Source organism: Scophthalmus maximus, chromosome 2 (assembly GCF_022379125.1).
Source record: "Scophthalmus maximus strain ysfricsl-2021 chromosome 2, ASM2237912v1, whole genome shotgun sequence".
NCBI classification, from domain to species: Eukaryota; Metazoa; Chordata; class Actinopteri; order Pleuronectiformes; family Scophthalmidae; genus Scophthalmus; species Scophthalmus maximus.
In genome coordinates, this window is record NC_061516.1 from 16,879,084 (window position 1) to 16,906,068 (window position 26,985).

The 26,985-nt window shown below is 42.0% G+C and overlaps 2 protein-coding genes across 4 annotated transcripts; both read left to right on the top strand.

Moving 5' to 3' along the window:
- Positions 1-3,097: 3,097 nt before the first annotated feature.
- tmem135 (transmembrane protein 135) lies at positions 3,098-11,016 on the top strand. Of its 3 annotated transcripts, XM_035624769.2 has the most exons (16): positions 3,098-3,293; positions 4,359-4,486; positions 4,634-4,726; positions 4,957-4,990; positions 5,099-5,164; positions 6,158-6,204; positions 6,299-6,340; positions 6,433-6,609; positions 6,880-6,949; positions 7,102-7,269; positions 7,414-7,477; positions 7,593-7,669; positions 8,123-8,221; positions 8,335-8,402; positions 8,577-8,743; positions 9,588-11,016. In XM_035624769.2, the coding sequence occupies exons 1-15, from the start codon at positions 3,156-3,158 to the stop codon at positions 8,710-8,712; spliced, it is 1,407 nt and encodes a 468-aa protein (XP_035480662.1). In that variant the 5' UTR covers positions 3,098-3,155; the 3' UTR covers positions 8,713-8,743; positions 9,588-11,016. The 3 variants fall into 3 exon arrangements, 2 of the variants coding, with proteins under 2 accessions (XP_035480662.1, XP_035480661.1); XR_004790079.2 differs by lacking the exon at positions 9,588-11,016 and having other exon boundaries at positions 7,567-7,669; positions 8,577-8,655; XM_035624768.2 differs by having other exon boundaries at positions 8,577-11,016.
- Positions 11,017-11,919: 903 nt separating this feature from the next.
- Positions 11,920-24,891, top strand: ltn1 (listerin E3 ubiquitin protein ligase 1). The gene is made up of 32 exons (XM_035626180.2): positions 11,920-12,096; positions 12,297-12,503; positions 12,733-12,831; positions 13,416-13,646; positions 13,743-13,795; positions 13,888-14,068; positions 14,500-14,673; positions 14,779-14,969; positions 15,492-15,639; positions 15,735-15,992; positions 16,173-16,484; positions 16,844-17,062; positions 17,162-17,203; positions 17,304-17,487; positions 17,574-17,813; positions 17,902-18,055; positions 18,193-18,343; positions 18,497-18,707; positions 18,830-18,986; positions 19,267-19,380; positions 19,468-19,595; positions 19,683-19,818; positions 19,911-20,055; positions 20,226-20,439; positions 20,619-20,856; positions 21,072-21,149; positions 21,238-21,424; positions 21,656-21,821; positions 21,914-22,134; positions 23,214-23,408; positions 23,604-23,771; positions 24,051-24,891. The coding sequence occupies exons 1-32, from the start codon at positions 12,055-12,057 to the stop codon at positions 24,111-24,113; spliced, it is 5,307 nt and encodes a 1,768-aa protein (XP_035482073.2). The 5' UTR covers positions 11,920-12,054; the 3' UTR covers positions 24,114-24,891.
- The last annotated feature ends 2,094 nt before the right edge of the window (positions 24,892-26,985 follow it).

The following is a 26,985-nucleotide window of genomic DNA, read 5'->3' on the forward strand; positions in this document are numbered from 1 at the left end:
TGCGCGCGCACGCACATTTGAGAATTGTGTGGGCATGAAATTAGACTGCTTTGAAAATGCGACAAGAAAGTGCAGTTGCAGTTGATGGTGATATCTGCATCCAAATATTAAAATGTATTTTCTCTAAATCGTTCAACATTACCTCTTTCTGCTAAGTTATTTTCTCTAAATCTTTCAACATTACCTCTTTCTGCTAAGTTGTTTTCTCTAAATCTTTCAACATTACCTCTTTGTGCTAAGTTGTTTTCTCTAAATCTTTCAACATTACCTCTTTCTGCTAAGTTGTTTTCTCTAAATCTTTCAACATTACCTCTTTCTGCTAAGTTGTTTTCTCTAAATCTTTCAACATTAACTCTTTCTGCTAAGTTGTTTTCTCTTTCAACATTACCTCTTTCTGATAAGTTGTTTTCTCTAAATCTTTCAACATTACCTCTTTCTTCTAAGTTGTTTTCTCTAAATCTTTCAACATTACCCCTTTCGGATAAGTTGTTTTCTCTAAATCTTTCAACATTACCTCTTTGTGCTAAGTTGTTTTCTCTAAATCTTTCAACATGACCTCTTTCTGCCAAGTTATTTTCTCTAAATCTTTCAACATTATCTCTTTCTGCTAAGTTATCCAAAGTACGTTGTATTTATTAGTGGTTCACCACAAGGGTGTTGAATCGGGAGCAACTGGACTTGGTTAGTTTAACCTCTCATCCAAGATGCTTCCTCCAGTTCTAACTAAGTTGTGGTGAAACCCTGGTATTTAACCTCTGTGGTGTATGGGCAGTCCGTGTTGAAACTGCTGTAATGAGTCGTCGGAGTCCCCTTTGTCCACAGAGTTGTTGTTTTGGGGGTCACAAGGGGTTAAGTCGTTTTTTAAGTCTCCTGGTAAGAGATGGAACTAGGACAGCAGGTGGGAGAGAGACTGTGTCTCAGGCCTCCTCCTCTGTGGAAGGAGGATTTCTCTATTTCAACAGATATGGCTTCCTTCACGGCCTCCTTCAAACCATGTGTCTTCTTCCCTGACCAAAATATGAACATCGGTATTAGTGGTTGAGTTATATCCTAATGTTTTTGTCCTTAATTCATTAAGAAGAACTTGGTCGTGAAAAATATCTCAGGCTGGTTCGAGATGTTGTTATCCATAAATAAATATTTGTAGGTTTTACACTTTGTATCAAATGGATTTGCGGGCCACATTTTCCCAGCTGTTGGCAGAAAGTGTCCTGCTGGAGGATAAGGCAGCTCCCAGAGGATTTTCACACAACCTGGCAATACAAACGTTTGTATTTTTAATGGGTTTATTTAACAATGTATAATAATAAATTATCATGGCTTAGAAAAATACAAATGATAGAAGCATAATCCAAATAAATTGCAGAGCACTGTGATTTTTCAAATTACTGAAAGAAAGCCAGCTGAGTGCTTTGTGCAGTTTCTCCATCTTGTCTCAATGGATCTCTGGATTTCCCCGTGAAAAAGGTTCTGGTGGAAACAAAAGAGAACATCCCTTTGAGCCAAATTCATAAACATTCACATGGCATGTTGCTAAATGATACTGTGACTTCTTAGTTTCTTAGTTAGTAGAGATAATGTACAATCGACCATTATTTAAAAAAATATATTAATCACAATTTATCCTCATAATGCAAATTCCCCTCAACCCAGCACCTCACACCTTTCATGTGAAACCGCTGACTCCTGCTGACCAACTCTGAGCAGTACAACTGCAGAGATGAATCTGGACGAACTGGTGGCTCTGCCTTTGTAGACATTCTGGTCCGTCCGTCCCCTCCCTTAACCCTGAGCTTCCTATTTCTCATAATCCCCACAAAGCTGTCACTGCACTCCGCACCCCATGGCTCAGTGGTGCAAAAACAAACACACTGTGTGCAGTGGTTATACTGGAAATAAACCCTTACAGGAGCAAAGGTTGTGCCTGTAGTCTTGTACTCGTATCACTCGGTTATGCGCTTGTAAGCTTGTAAGGTGGTCAAGGTCAAAGCTCTCAATCCACAGAGATGCTTATGCCCGCTTTTGTCTTGTGTCACCATCGTGCCCCCTGACATCCAGGCCCATAGAAAGAACACTCTGTTCCTCGATGGTCACCTGTGCTCTAATTCATTCTCAGTTAGGAAACATCTCTGTGCTTTACTGTGGAGTGGAAACCTCTGGGACTTCAGCTTGTTGTCTGCCGGCTGATTCCTGCACTATTAACCTCAAACATTAGAGCAATTAGCCGAATCATGAGATTCCCATGCAATTCTCCAGTGGGTTTGTGGCTTTGTGCCAGTAAAATTTAAAAGAAACACTGGCAAAAATAATGCTGCTGTGTACTGTATTGTATTAACACAATCCATGAGTCTCAGTTACAACGATGGTTAACATCTTGTGCCACATTAAAGCCTGATATGAATTCAGACTTAAATATATAGTTGAAGATTCAGGTAGATTTATGTAATTAGTTAGTTAGTCCACAGTGAAAAGGGATGGAATTGAACTTGTGATATTTATAGCATAATAGCATTAAGAACAATGCTCTCATATCTTCTGTCTTGAGACCTGATTTTGATGAAGCAAAAGCGTTTTGAAGACTCAATCTATTTTCCAGGTAAACATAGGGGAATTAAATTCGAACTTAATATCAAAAACAGACTGAGCATTGAGATAAGTTATCAATTAATTAAAAACTACACAGTTCAGCTGGTATAGCTTAATGGGTTACACGGCTGGCATTGGTGCAGAAGATTGATGTTCGATTCCAGGTCATCCCAGTGAGGGCCCTTAGGCAAGGCCCTTAATGCTTCCTGCTTCGATGATTGTAAGTCCCTCTGGACACAAGTGTCAGCAAAATTAATGTAATGGCCTGTTATAGATACTAGGGTGGTACAGCTTCAGATTACTTATTATTTGAATAAGGTTGAGGAAAATATATAAAACAACCCCATAACATTTGGAACCCTGTGTACCGGACGCTCCGTGCTTTGACGACGCAGAGGTTTGAAACATAAGGAATTTGGATATTTGCTCATAATGACCTTTGAAGCCTCGGCACCGTGCGCGTGCACCGCTCTCCGGCGTGACCGCGGCGGCCTCGCGGTCAACGCGTGCGCGCGCGCGGCGGCGTGTAGCCGCTGCTGCCTGCTGCTGGTCGTCGGTGTGGCACAGTCATGGGCGCTCTGAGCAAAATACCGCACAGCTGCTACGAGATCGGCCACACGTGGAACCCGTCGTGCGCGCTGTCCGCTCTGGAGATCACCAGGGGTGCCCTGGAGGTGTCCTTCAAGATATACGCCCCCCTCTACCTGGTACGTGTGTGTGTGTGTCCCCGTTCGTCCCGCCGCAGTGTGACTTGTGGAGCCTGAGGCTAACGTTAGCTAGCTAGCTAGCCCAGCGCGAGGCCAGCGCAGCCGAGTGCGCGCGCCGTGCACGCGCTTCACCAGTGCCACTGTGAAGTGGACACACTGCGTGTTTGTGTCGGCCACTCCAGACACGGTGCGACACCGTGTTTGGAGGCGTTTCTCAAACTGTTTTTCCTCCCTGTACTTGTTTGCGGCTCGAGGGAGTTTCTTCTCTCCCCACGTCACTCACAGCAGGAGTGCGGAGCGGCAACAGTGCGGCACAGTTTCGCTTTCTCCGGTTCAAGAACAAGTCGGTGCTCAGTCAAACTGTCTCTGAAAATCAGATCCTCCTATAATAATACAACAGTCTGTCCGTTTCTCGGCCTGGGGAAGAAGCTTTTATTAAATCTGTCAATGTTCTGCATAACCATATTAAACACACACACACACACACACACACACACACACACACACAGAGTCCAACGTTAGCTCACATGTTTACTTTACCTACTATATCATTAAATGGTGACCGATCTTACATGTAGCCCTCGACCGATATATCGGTCGGCCGATAATATCAGCCGATTTGAGACACACACACACACACACACACACACACACACACACACACACACACACTGTATCGGTTAGTGTTTATGTTTGTCAATATGTAAAGCAATGCAGAAAGGATGTGCATGTTATGTTTAAATCTTACTGGAAAATGTTATATTCTTTATTGCAAGTTCTACATATTTGGTTGTATTGGTCTCCTCTCATTCATTCAGCGACTGAGGATGACTTAGTACCGCTTGTCTATGAACTTCATCGTGGTGTTAGCAGCGACTTCTCATGGAGGGGGGGGGACGGGACCTCCAGCGATGGGAGTTTATAAAAGCCATGCCGTGCAATGATAAATGTACAGGAAACCAAACTTAGCATTAAGCTGTTGGACCAGTTTGCTGCTTTCCCGATGCAACTTTAAAACCATTGTCGGTTCCACGGCGGCTGCCACTCTGCTCTGTGTTTTTGCAGATAGCAGCAGTTCTAAGGAGAAGGAAGAAGGACTACTATTTAAAAAGGCTTCTCCCTGAGATCCTGTGGTCTACCTCTTTTCTCACTGCCAATGGCGGCCTCTACATCGTTTTCTTCTGCATCCTCAGGTTTGTAGCTCCAACAAATGTCTCACAGACGCACACCGTCCGTCCGTTTAATCACAGAGCCACACATGATTAAATGTGACTACATAGTCACAAGACATAAACAACCCCCCCCCCCCCAGCAAAATAACACTGTTTTTCCACTCTTAGGAAACTGCTTGGGGGGTTCTACCCCTGGTCTGCCGGGTTCGGCTCGGCACTGCCTGCCTCTTATATTGCCATCCTTCTGGAGCGCAAGAGCAGGTGAGATTCCTGCCTATTTATTTTCACTATATTTGCTTTTCTACCTCTCTGAAAGTCTTTTCATGTTTTGAACTCAAACACCACGTCCAGCACTGCACAAAATGACATTTCCTTTATGGGATCTGATCGAGTTGTTGGACACATCTCATTTATCAGGGGATGGTTGTGTAACTATTGATTTTGTGCGTTTATTTGAGAAACTATATGTCACCCTTTCTCCCCCCCACCAGGAGAGGGCTGCTGACAATATACATGACAAATCTTGTAAGTCATTCTTTTCATTCAAACATGATTTTTTTTGTACATAAAGAGATACGTCTGCTTTTGCCACACATTGCATTTGTAATATTTGTAGTGTGATTATATTCTTAGGCCACTGAGACGTTGTTCCGCATGGCCGTGACCCGAGGCATCCTCAAACCCATTAAACATGGCGAGGTAAGATGAAAGGGAGGTGAAGGGAGCTACATGATGAGGCTTGGGGGGGTCAAATAATATAACACATAATATAGAAGTGCTCCATCTCTACTCAGTGGCTCTTAGGTGTGATTTAGCTTTCTGTTAGCAGGTAGCCATGCTTCACCAGGACTGTCAAAGAAGCTGTAGAATAATGTCTGAGTCTTCCCCCTCTTATCACAATCATTGAAACAAACAAGCAAGCAGACACAGCGTTTCTTCTTGTGCTCTCTCCAGACCAATTGATTCGGAAAAAGAAACTTGAGCTTGATCCTTAGTCTGGCAGTGGTTTGTCCATTGCAAGGAAGATGTTGACCAAATAGCTGTTATCCGCAAACATGCAGATAAGCCTTTGCCACAAAACGCAGCACGTCCACAAATTTCTTTTATGTAGAATGCCTGTAACTCTGCATGTCCACATCTTACTTTGATGCATACAATCACACAAGTGGTTAAAAAAATCTGTGTTTATATTCATCAGTGGTTTCTTTTTCTTTTTAAACTTGTGCACAAAAGGGGGAAAATCACATCCAAGTTTGATTTAACAAAACTGAATTATTCAAACCAGGCAATTGAACACACAGGCTTCATTTAACAGCTGTTTCGTGAATGAACAATGCCATTGTGTAGGCCTGCATACTGTCGCCTCGCTCTGTAGAGCTCAAGCTAAATAAGGGCTCTACACACAAACTGCTCAAATGAACAAAAAGTGCATTCAGCAAGAAACCCTGAGAAAGAAATTTCAAAACGACCACTGTCAAACTGCTCTTCAGAACAATAACAGTCACATCACAGGAGTGTGAGTGTCTGTCAGTTATTTAACACTTATGTTTTTAAGTAACGTCAACATCAGATGACATGCAAATTAGCACCCTTTCCCTAAAGCTTGATACATTTCATTAGTTAGTCAGTATATAATAGTTTATGTTCCACCTGTTGTCCTGATTTCCTCTTTCTGTCTTTGTTTCCCGTTAGGTGCTGTTGTTCTGCATAACCGCGTCACTCTACATGTTCTTCTTCAGGTCAGAGCAGCACAGTGGACAGATTGTTTCAGTGAAATCTGGAACATTGCTTGGTTATAGGAGCGCAAATATAAAATCTTGTTTTATATTGCAGGAGTAAAGACGGTCTCAAAGGCTTTGCATTCTCTGCACTGAAGTAAGTTGTCCCCAATTGAAACGATGCCTTGTGTTAGATTGCTGATGGTCTTTGGTCAAGCTCACAGATGTGGCGTCCGTTTTCTGTCACAGGTTCATCATTGGGAAGGAAGAGATTCCGACTCACTCTGGCACGACAGACCATGTCAGCTCGAGGCCCCTTCAGAGCATAGCTGCTATAGAGGCCGAGGATTCACAACCATCAGCAGAAAGGCCTAGCTCCAGGAGGAAAACTCTGGTAGCATACACCAGGCATCTGATAGAGTCAATGTGAGAGAACACACACCTTTTGTTCACGCTCATGTTTGCCAATATGAAGACATTTATTTGAACAATGCTGATAAGATGTGCATTTATGTTTATTAATTTATTTTCTTAATTCAAGTTCTGTATATTTGGTTGCATTTGGATTTTTCTTTTTATTTATAGATTTTTATAATGAAAATCCATATTGGTCAGGCTATACTTTACACACCTATAGGTTTGTGCAGAGTGGTGGCCAGTATTGACTTGCGCCCCCCGTCCTTTTTTTTTGTCCAGATGCAAGCACGGTCCAAGACACAGATGTTGTAAACATTACCAAGACAACTGCATCTCATACTGTGTTAAGGTGAGACACTCTTGACCAAGATACTACTATTCTCATTTGTGTGATAATGGCTTTAAAATACAAACTCCATATTGTTAAATCATAAGGAAACTCATTAAACAATAAAAATGACGCCTATACTGATGTTAAATGTCTTTTCTTTCATTATCCAGGGTTTTGTCAGGATGTTCAGTGTTGGCTACCTGATTCAGTGTTGTCTCAAATTGCCCTCAGCCTTCAGGCAGATGTTCTCCAAACCCTCTCGGCTCCCCTCTCTCTTCTACAACAAGGAGAACTTCCAGCTCGGGGCGTTTCTAGGATCTTTCGTCAGCATCTACAAGGTACATTTCATACTTGCTGTTCTATTCAATTTTTCCAATTACGTCTGTTGTGCCCCCCCCCCCCCCCCCCCCATTGTATTTCTTAGTATGTCATGCAAGTATTATTTTGTTGACTTTGTTTAAATTAATCTCTCTTTCGCTCAGGGAGCGAGCTGCTTGCTGCGCTGGCTGCGTAACATTGACGACGAACTCCATGCACTAATAGCAGGTAACTGTGTAAACTGCCACTTGAAATCCCTGCAGAGTGATCCCTCTATAGATTCTACCATGTCTCAGCTTGTTTACTCTGTTTGTCAGTTGTCTCTTTTCATTTCTCTTTCAAGGCTTCCTGGCTGGTCTCTCAATGTTCTTCTACAAAAGCACATCGATATCCATGTATCTCTTCTCTAAGCTGGTGGAGGTAAAAGGAAAATCTTATTGCACATGAAACGATAACAATCACAATGAAAATAACCTCGCCAAAATAAAAATACCCACCTCAAAGGTAGAGAAACTGGGTTTACGGAATATCATACAAAAAGTAATTAACTCTCTTAAATGATAAATAATTAACATTGACATCTAAAATATGAGTTACTAATGCTGTACACATGCTAACAAAGAATACTCAGCAAATCAGAAAAGGTGTTTACTTCACTGTAGTAACCTGGTTACTGTATATCTAATTGTGCTTATAATTACTCGTTTACCCATGTCGCTGATTTTATTCACACAAGGCTTGTAGAAATGTTAGTAGTTCCTAAGTTCGCTGATCGACAAAACAACTATAACGGAGTATTCCCTTCCCACATGTCTGCTTATCTTGAGTGCCTAGTTTATGATTAACAGCACATGTACTAATCTCTGTCTTTAGACCATGTACTTCAAGGGCATCGAGGCCGGCCGGTTCCCATACTTTCCTCATGCAGACACGGTCATATATGCCATCTCCACTGCTATCTGTTTCCAAGCTGTAAGTAACCTCTGCACAAACACGCATATCTACTCACATGATTATGCTTCTCACACACATTTTTTTGTTTTGCTGAGAAAGGATATAATGCATGACTCTTTACTGTTACACAGGCCGTGATGGAAGTGCAGAACCTCAGGCCTTCATACTGGAAGTTTCTGCTGCGCTTAACTAAGGGAAGGTATGAATGTATTTCAGACTCATTGGTCCATTTCAGTATGTAAATAAGATGACAAAGTCCAGAACAATAATACAGAAATACAATCCCTTTGAAGAGCATTCTAGCTTTGTAAACTGTATTTATTTATAACTTATATGATTGTCAACATTTTTCATTTTCTGTCTCCTCTCCTAGGTTTGCTGTCATGAACAGACATTTGCTCGATGTGTTTGGGACTCAGGCCTCCAGGGACTTTAAAGGCTTCGTGCCTAAACTGGACCCTCGTTTCACCACGATGCTTCCACCAGGAGCCGACATCCAACTCGGATGACTCGGGACCAGGCTGTGGGAGGAGTTTTAAGGTTACCTCAACAGGAAATGGACAGTTTGCCTGTTCTTTCTGAGTAACTTTTGGATTTGATTTAAAGGTGTTGTGACAGCTCAGAAGTAGTGATGTTGTTGTATGAGATGGGATCTGCTTTGAACGATGTAAAAGTCCAAGATCTGTCCATAATGTCAGGGCTTGAGAAAAACATTTAGTCTTTCACAGGGACATTTACTGATTTGTATTTTATGTACAAAGGTAATTGGTGAAATACATAAAACGCACACAATTTATTAAATTGACATTGACATCAAAATTGACAAGTATATAAACACAAGTGAAACATTAAACCATCCAAGACAGAATAATAATTATAATAGTATATATGAATATAGATAATAATAATATAAATTGTCAATTTGCGTTTGGCAGGATCACATTAACCAGTTCTATAGGGTGGGTAGTAGTGGTAAGATTTTGGGTCAGTCACAAAAAGCAAAAATTGGTCAAGAAATGACTCCTTTGCGACACATTTTTATTCCATCCATAAGTCGTTATGATTCTTCACTTTGCAGTTACATGAAGATTGGTTGTGACTGGTGGTGATTTGGTGAAACTCCTTAATACCGGATTTTGACTAAGATTTAAGAGGAAAGAGAGAAGATGAATGAATTAGTACCTTTTCAAGACAACGGGTGCAGATAATTATGTAGCCTTATCATATTATTTTGAAGTATGTAATGATAGATATATTTAGATGGTGTTCAATGATGTGAAACACAAAAGTGGGGAGTAACTGTTCAACCCGTTACTTTAAATGTAAATGGAGTTGAGCATTTTTATGAATATTTACCTTTTTTCTTTTTGTTTTGTTCTAACAGCACTTGACGGTGGTGATTTCAATAGAGAAAGTCACGTTAAAAGATGCGTACCAGGGTAAAAGAAAGCATCAAGGACCATGGCAAACTTTGTGGTTAGTTTTGTGAACAACATGGTTTGGTGAGGTGTGTTTTATGAGACTGTTTAATTTACTGTTGCAGCTCAACAACTGTTAAAAAAACAACTTCATATTGAAGATGCAAAAATCAACAGTCAATACAGCTAAGGAAACATGCGGTGAATCCATTGTTTACAAGAAAACTGCATTGAGACTAGCTTCTTCACTTGTACACAACAAGCCGGTTAAGGGGCTGAAATCATGAGGAGAACACATTTACAGCACATGAAGAGAACTAACCTGATAAGTTAAAAACCTCTATTTACAGTTTGCAGGTTGTCAGTGATCACATTTATCTTAAATGTCATAAAAGTGAATTGCTAATTATCTCATTATGACTGCTTTATTTTAATTTTATTGATTCTGAATTTGGCAACTTGGACATTCAGCTAGTGATTACTTTTCTATCACTCCCACCGCCTTGCGATGTCACTTTCCCTGTCACCACAATTTGGCATATATGGTTGAAATCAAATACTTGGTGTCTCGTCCACCATCTGTTTTTAAAGTGCATATGTACTCTAAACTGTAATGTAAACTGTTTGAATAATATAAGAAAGGATTTGATGAAAGAAAAGTATAGCCTTTTACTTTACAAATGAGCTATGTCAGTCTAAAATAATAAAGACATTGATATATGATGCATAGGATAAGCTGGCTATGACAATATAATGGAGACAAAATCTGCAGATACAAATAATTGAATGTCGATTTTCTACATCCAAACTTTGGGTAGGAAATAACTTCAATATTAATATTTCCCTAAACAAGTTTAAAAAATTTAAATGTACGCTTACTGGCAATTCCAAGGTGAACCCTGCTGCTTAACATCCACATTGATTGAACCATTGTTTACTGAGGAATCGGTCTTAGTTAGTGGTGGATGGTCACAGTCCCACAGTTGATGGTGACGGATGAGAGGTTTGTGGCTCATGTAACATTTTGAGTTGCAATGTGGAATCTTCCAACTCTTTGAGTGGATCATTCATGACAACTTCATTCCATATATGGTTGCATAATACAAGTTTGTAATTGTTAGATTGTCTCAAATCTCATATTTCAGTGACTTGCCAGAGTATTTATTTCAATGTTTAAGATCAGTTGTTCGCGACCCAGCTTTAGACACATCTGACCTCCTTACCAGAAGCCATGATTGTAAAAAAAAAAAATACAGTGCAACATTATTGTTGACACTCAAGCAGACGAGTTTTAAAAAGAGACTAAATCAATCATATAGAATTATAATACAACTCTACAAATATATTTGATTTATGTAAGAAGGTGTGTATATTAAAATATTTTTTGATTCCAAATACATGACTTGTTTGTTTCCTGTGCTGAGTTTGATCTAATATGTCAAGGAAAGTTATTAGTGAAGGTCAGCGCAAAGAGCAAGTTGAATAACCTGATCTTCATTTAGGGCAGAGGATTGTGTGTGTTACCGAATTTGAAGTTTATCTTTTTGTTTGCACATTGATTATAGATCTGTAGCAAACCCATTGCCAGTATAGTCAGAACTAAAGGGAACTCTAGCTAATTCAAACTGCCACAGCTGGAAATCCCAACTCAATGCAAAGGGTACCACAAAATGATTTTTTTCATGTTTTTCGATCCCTAAACCTTTCACTCAGCAAGGTCATGTGTCAACTTCATTAGATGTATCCAGAGCTAGACAAACTGATTTCAATGTAATTTCCTATGTAAGGTCAGCAGAGGTTAAAAATCCTACTGGGTAGCAATTTACCAACTTACCAACTAAATTTATGACTTCCAGAGCAACATCAAGCCTAAATGAACACTCCTTGTCTGTACAAGAATCCTGTCCATGATTTGGAGTGCTGCAGTCCCGGACATGTTTCATGGAAGGCAGCGATGAGCGCTTAATGGTTCGAGTTTACCCCCACACTGACAAGAAGAAGAAATGCATACCGGAAGTAAGCGTATGCACAGTAAACGAGTGTCAAGTACAAACTTGTACGCGCTTCTGCTTTGTGATTTTGTCATTCAAAATAAAAGTGTGACTTCCTTCAGTTAAAGAAAGTTCCCCAAAAGAAAAAAGCGATTTCACTTATGATATTTTAGCTGTTTTGTCTCATTCCTGTTTTGGATTTCGGTCACGCGTGACAGATTTTTACGGGAAATAATAAGATATATTTTTTACACCATACAAACACGTGATAGTGAGACTTTATTTTGAAAGAGGTGGACAGGAAGTCGTCAGTTCCGTGGCACGAGCACGAGCAGTGGCTTTCTCTTGAGTCGTTTACTTTGGTGTTTTAATGCTGTCAACCCCGAAAACAACGGAGTTCCCACAATAAACGGATCGTTTTAAGAGAGAGAGAGACGAACCCATGGGGGGTAAGAACAAGCAGAGAACGAAGGGAAATGTCCGGGTGAGTACGAGCGCTACCGTAAAGTAATATAGCTAGCAACACAACTTTAGCACGAGCTAACACAAGTAAACTTCACGTCAACAGTTAGCGTACTTCATGTGGCAACGCTGTCTCGACTCCCGACGGTTTTATAACCACGACGTTTCCCCCTTTCCCTTGATTTCCATTTAATGACCACACGTTTCCTCTCCCGCTTCTAGCCCTCGAGTAGCGGCCGAGCGGCCGAGGCACTGGCCCGGGAGGGAGGAGTCATCCCGGGGTTCGTGGGGTTCGATACAGCGGCGACCTCGGAGCTGAGCTACGTCCCCGCTGTCCACGGCGCGGAGGAGATAGACAACCTGGTGGACGCTGACTTCCGCCTGGTGCTCAGGAAACTCTCCAAGAGGGATGGCGTCACCAGACTCAAGGTAAAGTCAAACTTCTAACTTGATGTTGTTGTTTCTTTTCGACCTGCTACCATGCACACACAGTTCAACGCGATGTCCACAAAAGCGTGCAGAATCGAACATATTTACCACATAAGTACCATTTTAAATATTAAAAACATCTACGCCACAACGTGACAAGAAGCTGCACACCCGCCTGTTGTTTCCTTTCCATGCCTTTGTAATAACCACATGTTCTAATTTTTCTCAGGCTGTGCAGGACTTTGGGTCCATGTGTCAGGAGCGGGATGCTGAAGAGGTCAAAGGGGTCCTGCCATACTGGTCAAGGATTTACTGCCGGATATCAGTGGTGAGCTGACGCTGACACGTTCTACACACATTCATGGACAAACACTCCCAACAAATGTCACCATCGACGATGTTGAGCTGTCCTGAGGAAACTATACAGAACTACAGAACATGTATTAAATTCATGATTGGAAATATCTTTGAACAAGAGGTCTGACTAGAGTTGTTTTCAGACATGGAATCAGAATTTGGTCCAGAGTTTGCTGTTCACATGTGGGGAACGCAGCAGGAGAGTGTCACAGTCAGACGTGTTCACAACGAAAATCCCCCGGAGATCCTCCTGCCGTATTCTCACATGGGCTCACTCGGACATTCTCCGGAGATTTGACCAGGCCGCTGGCTGGAGAAACTCCGGAGAATGTCCGAAGCAACATTTGCAGACATATGCGTTCTCACATTCAGCCCCTCCAGAGAAGTTCCGGACAATGCTTGGACTTCAGTGCATGTCTGAAAAGCAACGAAGGACTACAGTCTAATTCAGGATGACATTCATACGGGACTGTCGTATACACACGCTGTGCGTGGGTACTTGTGTGTCTTGTGTGGACATTAGGTGACTTTTGTCTGTATCGTCGTGCCTGTTAGGATCATGACCGCCGGATCAGGGAGGCCACACAGCAGGCGTTTGAGCAGCTGGTGCTGAAAGTGCGTCGCAGCTTGGCCCCCTTCCTGAAGAGCTTGATGGGCCACTGGATTCTGTCCCAGTGTGACACTTACACACCTGCAGCCTCTGCGGCCTGCCAGGCCTTCCAGGCTGCTTTCTCACCTGCTAAACAACCTGAGGCGCTCAGCTTCTGCAAGGATGAGATCCTTAATGTGAGTAGTGGTGGCTTTTTCGCCAAACAAGGGACTTTGCACTGTAATCTAATGAGCTGAATTTGACTTAATTAAATAGTTGTTTTGTTACTGCAGGTACTTCAAGATATTTTGCTGAAGGAAACGGCTGACACACTGAGCGACCCACAGTGAGTGATCAGTTTAGCTCATTTTATATGCACAATGATAATGCATTATTTCAGCGTTTTTGCTCACGCTCTGGTTCTCCCATGTTCTCTAGAAGTGTGACAGAGGAGGAGAGGGAAGCCAAGTATTTGCGCATGCTGACCAGTTCTCTACTGGGAGTGAAGAGACTGCTCTCTCTGCTCGTTCAGAGTGACAGGGAGGCCCTGGAGCCAAGACTGGCACTTCTCGTGAACTCTGGGAAGTTCTGGAAGTACAGCAAACACAAGACACCACAGGTACTGGCACTGACGGGACTGCTCTGACTTTCACAGACTGATCAATGCCTTTAGCTAAGTCAACCAGTCGTTCACCTGGTATGTGTACGAAAACAAATGTTTACTCAAAAAATACATTCAATATCGTCATCTACTTGAATCAGAAAATCTTGACTGGATTTTTAATATTAATTAAAGATTGCAGCCTGCTAAGATTTAGTGGGATAATATGTAATAACTTCAGAGTGACTTGAGGTTTGATTCAGCATCTTATATATATATATATATATATATATATATATATATATATTATATTTTGTTTAACAATCTATCCCGCACCTACACTTGAGTCGACTATAACCTAAAATGATAAAATTATGTGATCCAATGCCATCTAATATACAATACAACAAGCTTTTGTGAGGAGGTTACCAATGTGTGTTGCTCCACAGATTCGAGGGGCATTTTTCGAGATGGTGTGCTCCCTGTGTGAGTTCACTCCAGCACTGGTCCAGGCTGAAGCAGCACGACTCTGCCCTGCCGTCCTCCTCAGCATCGATGACACGGATCCTGTGGTGCTGCCTCCTGTGTGGGAAGCTGTTCTTCATGTTGTCTCCAAAGTCCCTGTAAGCTTCTGTTTAAGGAACACATGCACACATGCACATGTTGTTTCAGTCATGATACAACAATAAGTTGTATATTATCTTTTGATATTTCTGTTTCTATCCCAGGATTGCTGGACACATGTGAACGCGAAGAAGGGCTTCCTACCTAAACTTATGACATTACTAAAAGAGGGTGGGAAAGGCATGGCTAAAGCTCTGCACCCTAATCTTATGCCGCTCCTCAGCAAACTGACCCAGCAGGTCACCGATCCAGCCTTGGACTTCTACACCACCTTCTTCACTTCCCTCACACAAGGGTAATTTGTTTTCACGTGTGTACGTACACTTGGGGCTGTGATATAATTCAATATTAACCACAAATCAAATTTCGAGGAAACTGCATTGTATAAAACATTTTTTTCCTGAGGTAAAGCAGTGGACAACAGTTAATTGCATTAGGGATTCATTTTTTAATTATTTTTTTAGTTGGGTTTTGCATTCATGCGACATTGACATATCACCATATGAAATAATTCACTTTTTACTTTTAATCAAGAGATGGTAATCCTTTGCAAAGCTTTATGTTTATTCATCTTGCAATGTTCTGAGCTGGAGTCGGAAAATTGCAAAAGATGAATTCAGAAGATATTCCAGCGGGATGTCTAGATCATCTTTATGTATTAAAAGTTGTGCATTACAAATGTGCAAATTTTACCTAGCAGAACCCCCAGGCTCATGTGTTACCATGATTTTACATGTAAAATGTCTACGGATGACACTTACTTGCTTTGTTTATATTATGATATTGATTATAATTTATTACTCTGTCTGTGTCTTAGCATCTCTAGTGAGCGTGCAGCGACAAGTCCATCGGAAAGTGCAGTCATAGTGACTTCTGTTGTTGAGTGCTTGAGGTACTGCGTATTCCAAAATACAGAAAAAGAAGAGGAGCAGAGAAAAATAAGGACCATGCTTATTTCACAGCAGGTTGGATCACACAATGGTGCATACTTTCCCCATCGTGTCAAATCTTCTCAAGTCTCCACCTTTCTACATACTTTTGTTGTTTGTCTTTTTTGCAGCTTCTACCTCTACTTGAAAAGGCTCTCGGAACCCCCTCCCTTCAGAATGGTCCTCTCTTCCTTTTGGTCACTGAAATGCTTGTTTCCTGGGAGAAGAGGGCAGGTTTACTAAGTGAAGGCGAAACGGATGAAGGCAAGGATGCGTTTCAAGGGCTTCTGGCAGACTTCTGGGAGGAGCTTGGTCTTTTATTTGTGCGTCATGTTGACAATGAGGAAGCGGATCCACAGGCATTGGAAGGGGTAGCCACCTTGCTACAGGTTAGTTTCGGAGAATATCTGGTTCAGACATAATCCCCACTTTAATTTCCACGTTGACATGAAGGACACAGCAAATCGACCTGGCTGTCTAAACCATTCACCATTTTAAAAAGTGGCCAAAGTGAAACAGAAAACTCAGTGCCTAGATAAATCTATTCTCACTTTCTCTCATGTCTGCAGGTGATGCGCTTCCCTGAGAAAATAAACAGAAAGCACATCCAGAAGAAAAAATCTGTCAAGATCTGTTTCTCTAAGCCAGAGGACAATGAGAAACCCGGAGTGGAGGGGGATGATGTTGAGAAGCCTGTGCAGGCGGTGTCAGAGCCTGTGAACGAGAAGGCATTCGGATCCCAACAGACCCAGCGTTTTGAAGATGTAGTGTGCCAGCTGGCACAACTGTGTCTGGTGCATGTGAATGAGAAAAACTCAGAGAGGCATCTTGTTTTCCTCTCCCTTCTGCTGCGGTCCTTCCACACACCAAGGATCTTCAGTGTGAGTTATATTTGACAATTGTGTAGTTTTATGTCAGCCGTTTCAGTTCTGTTTAGCTAATCTACTGAATTTTTTGGGCTATGTCTGTGTAAAATATACATATACATATACATATATATATATATATATATATATATATATATACACACACACACACACACACACACACACACACACACACACACACAGACACACACACATATATAATCAGGGGGTGAATTTAATAAAAACAAGCTTTGAAAATGGTTGGTAGTAATTTTAGTATTTGCCGTTTTTCATTTTAGATGAAATGTTGAAAAGCAGCTCTCTTACAGTTCCTTGATCCAACTGACTTTTCCCCTGAACTGTGCTCGTCTTAGACATTGATGGAATTGGATGATAAGACAACAAAGGACGGTGAGCGGAGAGACGAACTGAACGTAAAAAATCCAGCAGTGCAGTTCCTCCTGGAGCGGGTGGTGGTGTGGCTCACTGAGACAGGGCGCAGAGACACCGGGCACCTGGTGGAGATGGTCTTCAGCTCACTCTACTGTTGCAGCCGGCTGGATACCACACGTATCCTCGACCACATCACCATGGTAACACAGACTGCAGATGACACGATGCTGATTGCGGCATTGTCCTGTGTCCAACTCTAATTTGGCTGTTGTTTCTTTCCTGACATTCATGCTTTCTAGATGAATCTGCAGTCGAGCATTATCCTGCAAATTATACAGAGGGTATGTTTTGTTGATGACTTTAATCAAAGTGTATTAGCTACCTACGCATCAAACTTAAACTATTATAAACATGTGCTACTCTGTTGTCTGTACTGTTTAGGCTTGTGCAGATCCTGAGACACTTCAGAGCTGTCGTGATTGGCTGAAAGGTTCGGTTCTGGGCGAGCAGCTCCTGGGATTGACTGAGGAGCTGTGCAATGTAGGATGCAGCTCTCCCAGTTCTATTACTAGCAGCCACAGTTGGACGCTCATCAGCCTGGTCCTCTCTCAACACCATAACAATGGTGAACATAAACACACACACGCCAGCAAAGATTATTTTTGGCTACCAAACTATCCAACAAATCATTTTGACCTGTTTTATATGCAGAGCCACTGATAGGGGAGGTGTACATGGAGAAGATCTTGGAGAAGCTCCACGCCACTCTGTCCGAGACCAAGAGCCTGTCGGATGCAGGCAACATGGAGCCGCTCATCTCCTTCATCTGTGACGTAGCCTCCACTTTCTTCTCATCTGTACAAGACTGTCTTCTGCTACTCTCTGCTGAGGAACTCCTGCTCAGCGTCTTCCAACTCACCGCCCAAGATCAAACGCACACTAAACTGTCCGGTAGGTGATCGCACATTGCTCAAAACACATTATACTGTGCTTGTCAGGTCACCTGAGTCACTGATTTGTGTTGATGTTGCTTTGAAAGCCTCACTTTTAGATAAGCTGAGGAGAGTAAGTGCAAGTGGGGTCCAGTCATTGGTGCAACACTCTGAATATGAGGTCAAGGAGGGCGGTTTCCTGCACAGTGCGGCCGTTTGGGTGAGAAACCAACTCCTCAACGTTTCTCTGGACATTGGAAGGTAACAAAATCCATCTTGTCGTGTAGTTTTTAAAAATCTTTGCTGGTTCCCCTCAGCAAATTGTTTCTAAAGCTGTTCGACCACATCATATGAATTTGTTGTGGCTCTTATTAACTCATCTTGGTGGTATGATTTAGTTTACAGGTTCTAGTTCTGGCTGTAGAGAGCCTGGTGGAGACGATCATCGCTGTCTGCGAACAAGACTACTCACTCCTCATCCAGTTCTTTACCCTTTTGATGCCTAGCCAGATAGAATGGACACGAATAAGACAGGCCTTACCGCCTCAGGTGAGTCTGCTGATCCATCATCCTTCCTCAAGGAAAATAACTCATGCAGGCACTACCATATGTTTGTTTTGAAGGTTATGCATTTATTAATTCCTGCACACTAAACACTTGACATTAATACCTTGTACTCCCCCTTTTTTCTGTCCTGTGCAGTGGATCAAAACACCCTTACTGTCCAGCCGTCACAGAGGAGTTTGTGAAAATGCCTCAATGGACGTCTGGAAGATTCGGGGGCTAAATGGTTTGCCAGCCCACCTTTGTGCCTGTGCCCTGTTAGGGAAGGTGGCAAGCAATGTTGCAGCCGTCACTGGCGACCAAAAAGAGGCACAATGTCCTTCACACCTGCCACACCTTAAGAACACGGGTACGCACAAACAGGACATTAACAATTTTTTTCTGTAACTTTGTGTTCTTCGTGTTTTATGTGGATGCCAATCTTTGATCCTTGTAAAAATGTGTTTGTCTATGCATGTTTTTGTTTGATAGTTTCCGAACTGCTGTATGCACTGCAGTGGTGTAAGGAGGTAGAGTACAGCCCCACTGTAGTGTCTGCCTACCACAGACTGCTGACTGACTGGGGCCTGTTGGAGGGACTTGACAGCCTGGTTCTAACGTCAAGCCTGTTGGAGACACTCTACTCAAGGTAAGGTTCACTGGTTGATTTTTGATGAAGAAGACTTGATTGGAAGAGTTAATCGTCGACACAAAGCCGAACTACATAAATACATGTAACACATGAGCTTGTATCAATTCACTCTTCATTCAAAAACTAAGAGAAAAGTACATTCGCAGAAGCTAAGGCACGAGCGGATCTGACTAGTGGCCTGGATCCTTTCGAGCCTCTTCAAATGATGTTATTTCGCTATGGGATAGTTTGAAAAAAATATCCACTCAGTATTCTGCATTGTATCGTTACCCTGCAGGTCAGTGGAGGATGGAGGGTTATGGTCTCTGACTCTAGAAAACTACATCAGCACCAACAACTTTGCAACCACTCGCAGCGCAACCGTGAGGAAGCTTTATGGCAGCGTAGAAAGGTCAGTGCTTTTGGATTTCACATTTAAAGCCAGTATGTAGACACGCTTACCCCCACTGTTTTTAAAATTGTATTTTTGTTTGATCAGTTTGTTCCCAGCGACTCAAAGCAAACTAAGCACGCTACAGGTCCTCTGCCCCTCTATGAGCAAAGAAGACCGACAGACTCTCGTAGCCCTCGCCACTGCTGCAATCATCAACTGGCAAGAGGATGAAAGTGAGAAAACGCACATACATACACAGACAAAACTTTAAAAAAATTTTTTTAACTAAGCCAATGATAATTCCTGCCTGTGTGTCACAGATGTGTTCGGGTGTCTGGTGGTGCTGCTGTGCTGTCTAAAGGCCAACACAGAAATAGAGGAGGAGGTTTTGCAGGCCATCCTGGCCACGATGATGGAGTGGAGAAACAGCAAGGACGACTGGTTCCTCTTCAGCAGGTAACGTAGCCACACAAACCATGCAAACATTTACACATTGCTTTTTCAGTGTTCATTTAATTCGTATGCCTACATTTGTCTTCATCTCTCAGTGACCTGTCTAAAGCAACCACAGAACAGTTGAACCTCACTGTGGAAATAATGCGTTTCCTGTCCTGGCTGGTGGCTCATTGTCCGATGGTTCTTGGAAGCAGCCAGTGGGACTTCTTGCTCTGCTCTATGTTAGCCTGGTTGGAGGTGAGATAAAAATCCTAGACACTGTGTAGTTTTGTGACTTTGAGGTGGATGCTTTTTCAACTTCTAGCTGTAGCTAACTAATAATAAGTAATGTTGTTTGGTTAGCTCTTGTCTTGATTATAGATTTTCAACAACTCATTATTTCTGACTTTGCTGGCTGCCTATCTCAGACCGCCAGCGAGAATGTGAGCAGTCTTTGGAACCCATGGGTGCAGCTGTTCGCCTGCGAGATTGCTGCACTAATAGTGAAGCTGAACCAGTTCTTCGCGTCATCCTCGCCTGACATTCTGGAGACGCTGCCGTCACAGCTGGCGGGCGAATGGAAAGACTTCTTTGTAGAGGGAATCTACAACCTGCTGTTGCCTCTGCCTATCAATATCACAGGTGTGTGTGTGTGTGGGGGGGGGATTTTAAAAGGATTTGACAGAAAAGAATTAAAAACTGTGTTTGATTTTGATTCCAACCTGTCAATGTAGTGTACAAGCAACGGAGGGAGGGAGTCTGTTTAACAGTCCTGATTTCATGGCTCATCATCCTTTTGTCTGTTCTCTTCTTCAACGAAGATGCCTTTACGGAACCGGATGACCCTGTGTTCCCGTCAGTGGTGCTGCAGTCAGTTGGCATGGCTTTGACATATGTGCCTGTGCAGAAGCTGAATCAGAACTCCCTTCCACCTCAGTTCATAGCCGACCAGAAGACGAACCTGCCTGAGCCCCTCCAGACGCTCCTCAACACCTTCTGTCCCCTGTTGCTGTTTAAGGCCAGACCTCTGCAGATCACCATCTACCACCTTTTGGAAAAGTATGGATTTAGTTTAACACTTAATGTTATCAGTATGCAATGATGGGCCTCCTTAAATCACAAGAAATTGATTTTATCCAATTTCTGCCACAGAAATTAAATTGTTATGCCTATCTGGAGATCTTGAGGTTACTGCAGGAAGTTGGAAATGATTGTTTCATGCTTACCACAAGATTAGTGAACTACGGAAATTAACTTTGTTCTCATCAATACAGGGTCATGCCTCAGCTGCCTGAGTGTGACGGAGAAGGAGACAATAACAAGTCTGATGATGATAGAGATGAGCCATGTCTGTAAGTCAAAAAGGGACACCAGATTTCCAAGGATAGGTTATGTTTTATACTGTATATATTCTTTCTTACAAACAAATTTTGTGTTAAGTTCTCCTCCAGCTTCTCTGATGGCCATCCTGTCGACCTGCGAGGAGCTGTGCGAGAGCATCCTGGCGGGGGTTCAAGTCGGAGAGTTCGCAGTGGTCCAGCCTCTCAGCGTCGAGCACTCCTGCATTCTGGGCTACCTGCTGGCCTGGAAGCTGCTCCTCACTTTTTTCAAATCCTCACCCTCTCATGTGAGTCATGACGAGTCTTGTCAGAGAAGACCTCAGCCTTTGCCTCTGATATTTTCTACCGTATAGTTGCATTTAAAAAAAAATTTTTTTTTTTACTTAGCATTTGAGTAAATAAAAGTGCATAGAAACAAACAGACGTATAAGTTTCATGGGAAGAGTGTGCTTTGATATCTGTTGTATTGATATTGAAGTATTGTCACAGTGATGACTGCGTTTGTAATCTATTTATAGCTGCGTGCCCATTATGCCCAGTACCTGAAGAGGAGCTGCTCCCTAAACAAGCTTCTCCTTCACCTCTTCAAACTAATGCCTGAGAACCCCGTCTACCCAGGCCAGGGGGCCGAGACGAGGGACACCAAAACCTTCTTTACAGAGAACCTGTCTCTGGCTGTAGACAGTAAGTAGAGCACCCACACACAGTTTCTGTACCCGTCTGTGAAATGTTAACAAGTTTAGTTTTCCCTCTATCCTATTTTTTCTTGCCTGCAGAAAGTGACGGTGTCGAATGGGAGCTCCCTCACTTGGCCTGCAGCGTGTACTACAGCACGGTGCAGGACCTGCCCGCCATGGTGCGGCTGTGGTGGAACAGCCAGGAGAAGAGAGTGTGCGCAGCAGCGGAAAAGTTCACCATTAAATATGTCAGTCCCGTTCTCTCCGCGCAGGAGATCTCGTCCGTCCATTCCAGCACTCAGATGTTCGACAGCATGACTGTAAGTTAACGATCACATCGCTCCCGTGTGAGCGTCTATAACTACAGCTTGTACTGGTTTCAGGTTCAATGTTAAGACTTGATGCAAGCAGACACATTGTTCATGAAGTAATAGAGGAAAATGGAGTCAGTGGTCTACCAAGTTTATTTTTCTCTATAAATTTTTGTAAGAAAAAACAATATTCTAAGCAGCTGTGATTTTCAAATTAACACTTATCTATTCATGCAAAGAAATGTCAAGACTTCTACTTTGGGGAGATTTTAACAGTACAGACATACACTGAAGTCTAGGCTTTTTCCTGAACTTTTCCCAGACAGTGATATCCTGTGAGAAGGCAGGAAAAGTTCTGAGAAAATGTCAGCAGCAGCGACTTTTGGCAACATTCTTTGCGACATTTCCAAAATTGTGACTTTTCCCGCCAGCCCCTTTAGTAACATTTCCAGTAATCGCCAGGGTGAGCCCATGGGAGAATAGCTTACAGCAGGATGCAGCAGGAAATCTTCAGAAGATTCACGGCGAGTGAGTGGCTGCTCAACCCAAGCACCACCCTTGCCTGAATGTTCCGGGTTATGCTGCTGCTGTGATCGCGTCTGACTCGGACAATCTCCTGTTGCGTTTTTTTATGTGAACAACAAACTCCGCAAAATGTCTGGACCCAAATTTCGGACATTTTAAGAGTTTGTGTCTGAAAATAGCTTCACTCTTTTGGATGTTTAATTTACAGTCCAGATGGTTGGCTTTTCTCATAATGTTACCAGAACTTTTAGTTATTTTTATTCATGTTTCATTTTGTTAAAAAATTGTTTTCATATCTCATCTCATCTGCCGTTCATGGGTTGATTATTTAATATAACTTACCCAACCTGGCAGATTCTGTATTCAGCATACCAAGAAATTACATAAAGGTTAATCGGCATGATAATAATTAAAATTGAACAAATCCTTTGGTGCGATACCTGCATCCCATTTGCAGTATAATTAATTGGTACCAATAGATCCTGTTAATTTAAAAGTGTGATTCTGTCGCCCTCTGTGGCGCTGACAAACAGCGCACTCATTTATCCACCTCACTGCCCCAGGTCAAGGCCCGCTCGGCAGCACGGGAGGTGATCGCTACCTACTCTGTTGATGACATCTTCATTGAGTTGGTGATTCAGCTCCCACAGAACTACCCTCTGGGCTCCATCACTGTGGAGAGTGGGAGGCGCGTTGGTGTTGCCGTACAGCAGTGGAGGAACTGGATGCTGCAGCTGAGCACCTACCTCACGCATCAGGTAGACACATAATGGATTTAAATGCAAGAGACACTGTTGTTGAATATGTAGTCAGATTAAAGCGCAACAAGATTATATCCTTTTTGAGTGATTCAGGCTATGGAGGATGTGAGAATACTTTGTTTTTAGGGATCAGAAAATGCTGAAGAGGTTAAAGCAATTCCAAAAAAACTGAAATTGTGTTTGTGTGTTTAGAATGGCAGTATAATGGAGGGCCTGGCCCTCTGGAAGAACAACGTGGATAAACGTTTTGAGGGAATAGAGGATTGCATGATCTGCTTCTCTGTTATCCACGGCTCCAACTACTCGCTGCCCAAGAAGGCTTGTCGAACCTGCAAAAAGAAATTCCACTCGGCTTGTTTGGTGAGATGTCTATATATATATATATATATATATGCTCTGCCATCTTTTCAGCACATTTTATTTGCATTGATAAAATTTAACGATTTAAAAAAAGTGAACCATAGCACCTGCAACAAATTATAGTTTGTCCAGTAGAATGTTGCCTTTTATTTCCATATAATAAAAGGAGTAATTCACACGTTTACAAAAAACCTTATCCCATCTTACATCTGACAAATGCTATTAGTGAACGTTGCTTTTTGACAATGTTTTCTTGTCATTTTTCTAATCTGTCCACAGTACAAATGGTTCACTTCCAGCAACAAGTCCACCTGTCCACTGTGCAGAGAAACTTTCTTCTAACACCGGCCGTTGACATTTGTCTGTCCACCAGGACTGGTGCAGAGAATTGCTAAGAAACTCATCTATATTAAAGTCTGATTTATTACATCACAATATGGGCAGAAGTTCCCTCTCGGAGGCTTTACCTGACTGACACGACAGGTGTTAATTCCTTCAGATGATTTTTTGTCTTTTCCTCAGTGATCCAAAATCCAGCAATAACTTCCTCAACAATCCATATTCAGTAGTTTTGGTTGATAAGCTGTGTACAGTTTCCTTCTTCCAGTGCTGTGTTGTACTGTATATACACGACATCAGTAGTTCCCTGCTGTTGTTTTTCTGTTAATAACAGTTTTTTTCAGTTTTTTTTAGCCTTTTTGTGGATTTAATTTTTTATCTTTTGAAACATGCCCATTTGTAGAAGAGGCTGAATCACAAAAGGAAAAACCAAAGCTGGCCAGGTGTATAAGCACCATTTGAAATTAGTCAATTTACATACTTGAAGAAGAAGAAAAAGAGAGATGCCAATGCACAAGACAGGTTTCATGAATATTTCCTAATATTTAGGAGTGTAAAGAGACAATGTCTTATTAGTGACATACTAGTGACATGGTGGGATCACCGACGAAACAGCAGGAAGGAGAACTTCTTTAGGGTCGGTTTTGAATTCAAAAAAGACATTGCTCTAAATTATAAAAAAATTATGAAAACCTAATGCAACGTGTCCTTCCCTGTGCCTGCGTACAGCTGTAAATGATGCTGGAAAGTAAATAAAATACAACTGGATGGTTATTTTTAATGGATGCAGTTTGTCTTTGATTCAGCACTTCCAATGAGGGTCAAATAAAGAATAAGTGGGGGAAATGTTCACCACGTACCACACATGTGATACTGCAATTCAAATAGAAATCATTTGTCATTGGATCATGTCCCTGAACCTTCAAGCATGCCTCGCACACAAATACAAGTAAGTGTAGATCTAAATGTGATAGACTACTGTGAGTAATGTCCACACTTTATAAATACGTGCATTACATCAGTAGTCTGCAATGGCGTAGTGTACAGATGAAGGCTTGAGTTATGTAATACAGAACAATGAATATGAAGGGATATATGAATCTAACATAAATATTTATGTTACATGTTTTGTACTTCAGCCTCATGGATAAACGTGAAGGACGTTAACATGGTGGTTAAAGATTGGATTCGCCTGGGACCAGCTCCCCGCTGCTAACACGTGAATATCTCACGTTACAGTATGTTATCTCTGAATTCTTTTTCAAAGTCAACTCAATTCTTCACTGAACCGGTGGGTCAAACCGAGCCTCCAATTGCAGTTGCATGGTAACTCCATGTAACTATTACTGTAAGTCAGCCTGTGCTAGTTTCCAAGAAAAGACTGAAATTAACCTCGGCCTTTGACGGCCGGCACCATTCTCCCACACTCATTTATCTTTGATCCACCTCTGCCTCGTGTTGAATAATTAATCTGTCTAACGGAGGATCGCTCTCATCACTGCTGGTCCTATGGAATTAATTATGACAGATTAAGCATCAATGAATTAATACCTATCATTTGGTCTCTGCTGTGCCGGTGTGCATTTGTAATTCATTAATGCAGTCAAAATTTATCAATACATATAACCGGCATCCATCATCATCTGCCCTTGACCTTTTTAATAGCCATTGATCTGTTTGCCAGGCATAAATATGCTGAAATCCCCCTGTGCCATGGGTTTACGCACACGCACGCACACACACACACACGCACACACTGACAGCCCCAAATTGTACTGCTCATTATCTGCATGATTAAGCAGTGGTACAAATGTTTTGTGCTACAGAATTGTCTTGTGTGTGGTCCCTCTTTTTAATAATGTAGGTCAATCTTTACCAGAAGATGGCAGTATAACCTCAAGATGTTTGCTTGGCACATACAAAGCCACCAGAGGCGTTAACATTAACCTGAAGAAGAAAAAAAGGTTACTGTTTCTGGCTCTCCAGAGAGATTAAATTACCTGCCAAGATCAAATTTATGTTGTTACATTTTCTGTCTCGTGGCTTTAAAGACAAATACTTTTTTCATTTCATCCAAATAATTAACATAGAGTTTTTAAACAGGAGTTAATAAGGGATCCCACAGGGATTATTAATGTGCCATTTTTAATTACTCAAATTCATTTAATTAATAAATTCAGCCACAATGGACGGCATCGGGTATGACAACAGACTCGAGCGTAAAGGATGTGAATAGTTTTCATCATTCAGAAAATTGCCAAAAACAGACATATATTGCAATTGTCCATTTGTATACACAGATTTTCATTAACAAAAGAAAGTTATTATAAGAAATGTATTTGTTTAAGAATTAAATATATCCAAAGGATCAGAAGTCAAATTCCGATTCATGATTGTTGCAAAATTGGTGTTGAACCGGTGACAAGGAGCTAAGATATACGTGCCTCTGTGCTCGTGATGCCCTCCACCCATTGGCTCCTCACACTGACCCAATTGCATGAAACTGCTGCACAAGTACAAGCTAATTAGCAGCCAGCTATGGTCTACAACCAATAAAACAAAAATAAATTGAATTAATTAAAACCGGTCTACAACCAGTCAGCACACTGGCCCTTCTGGCCTTCGAACCCGATTGGTGGAGGCGGGGTTACTTCATAATTAGCCTAGCACTCATTTAGCTCTCCCTGACCCATTTGCGAGCCCATTAGCATTCTGAGCCATTTGCAGGCAGCTGGTCCCATCCCAGTCGCACCACTCCCCAACACTGCAGGCAACTGCTCCGCTCTGCAAATGGCTTTGAATTAGTCTGCGTGTGTTGGGCGTGCATGCATGCGCATGTGCGTGTCATGTACGTACATGTTTAAGTAATCCTTTG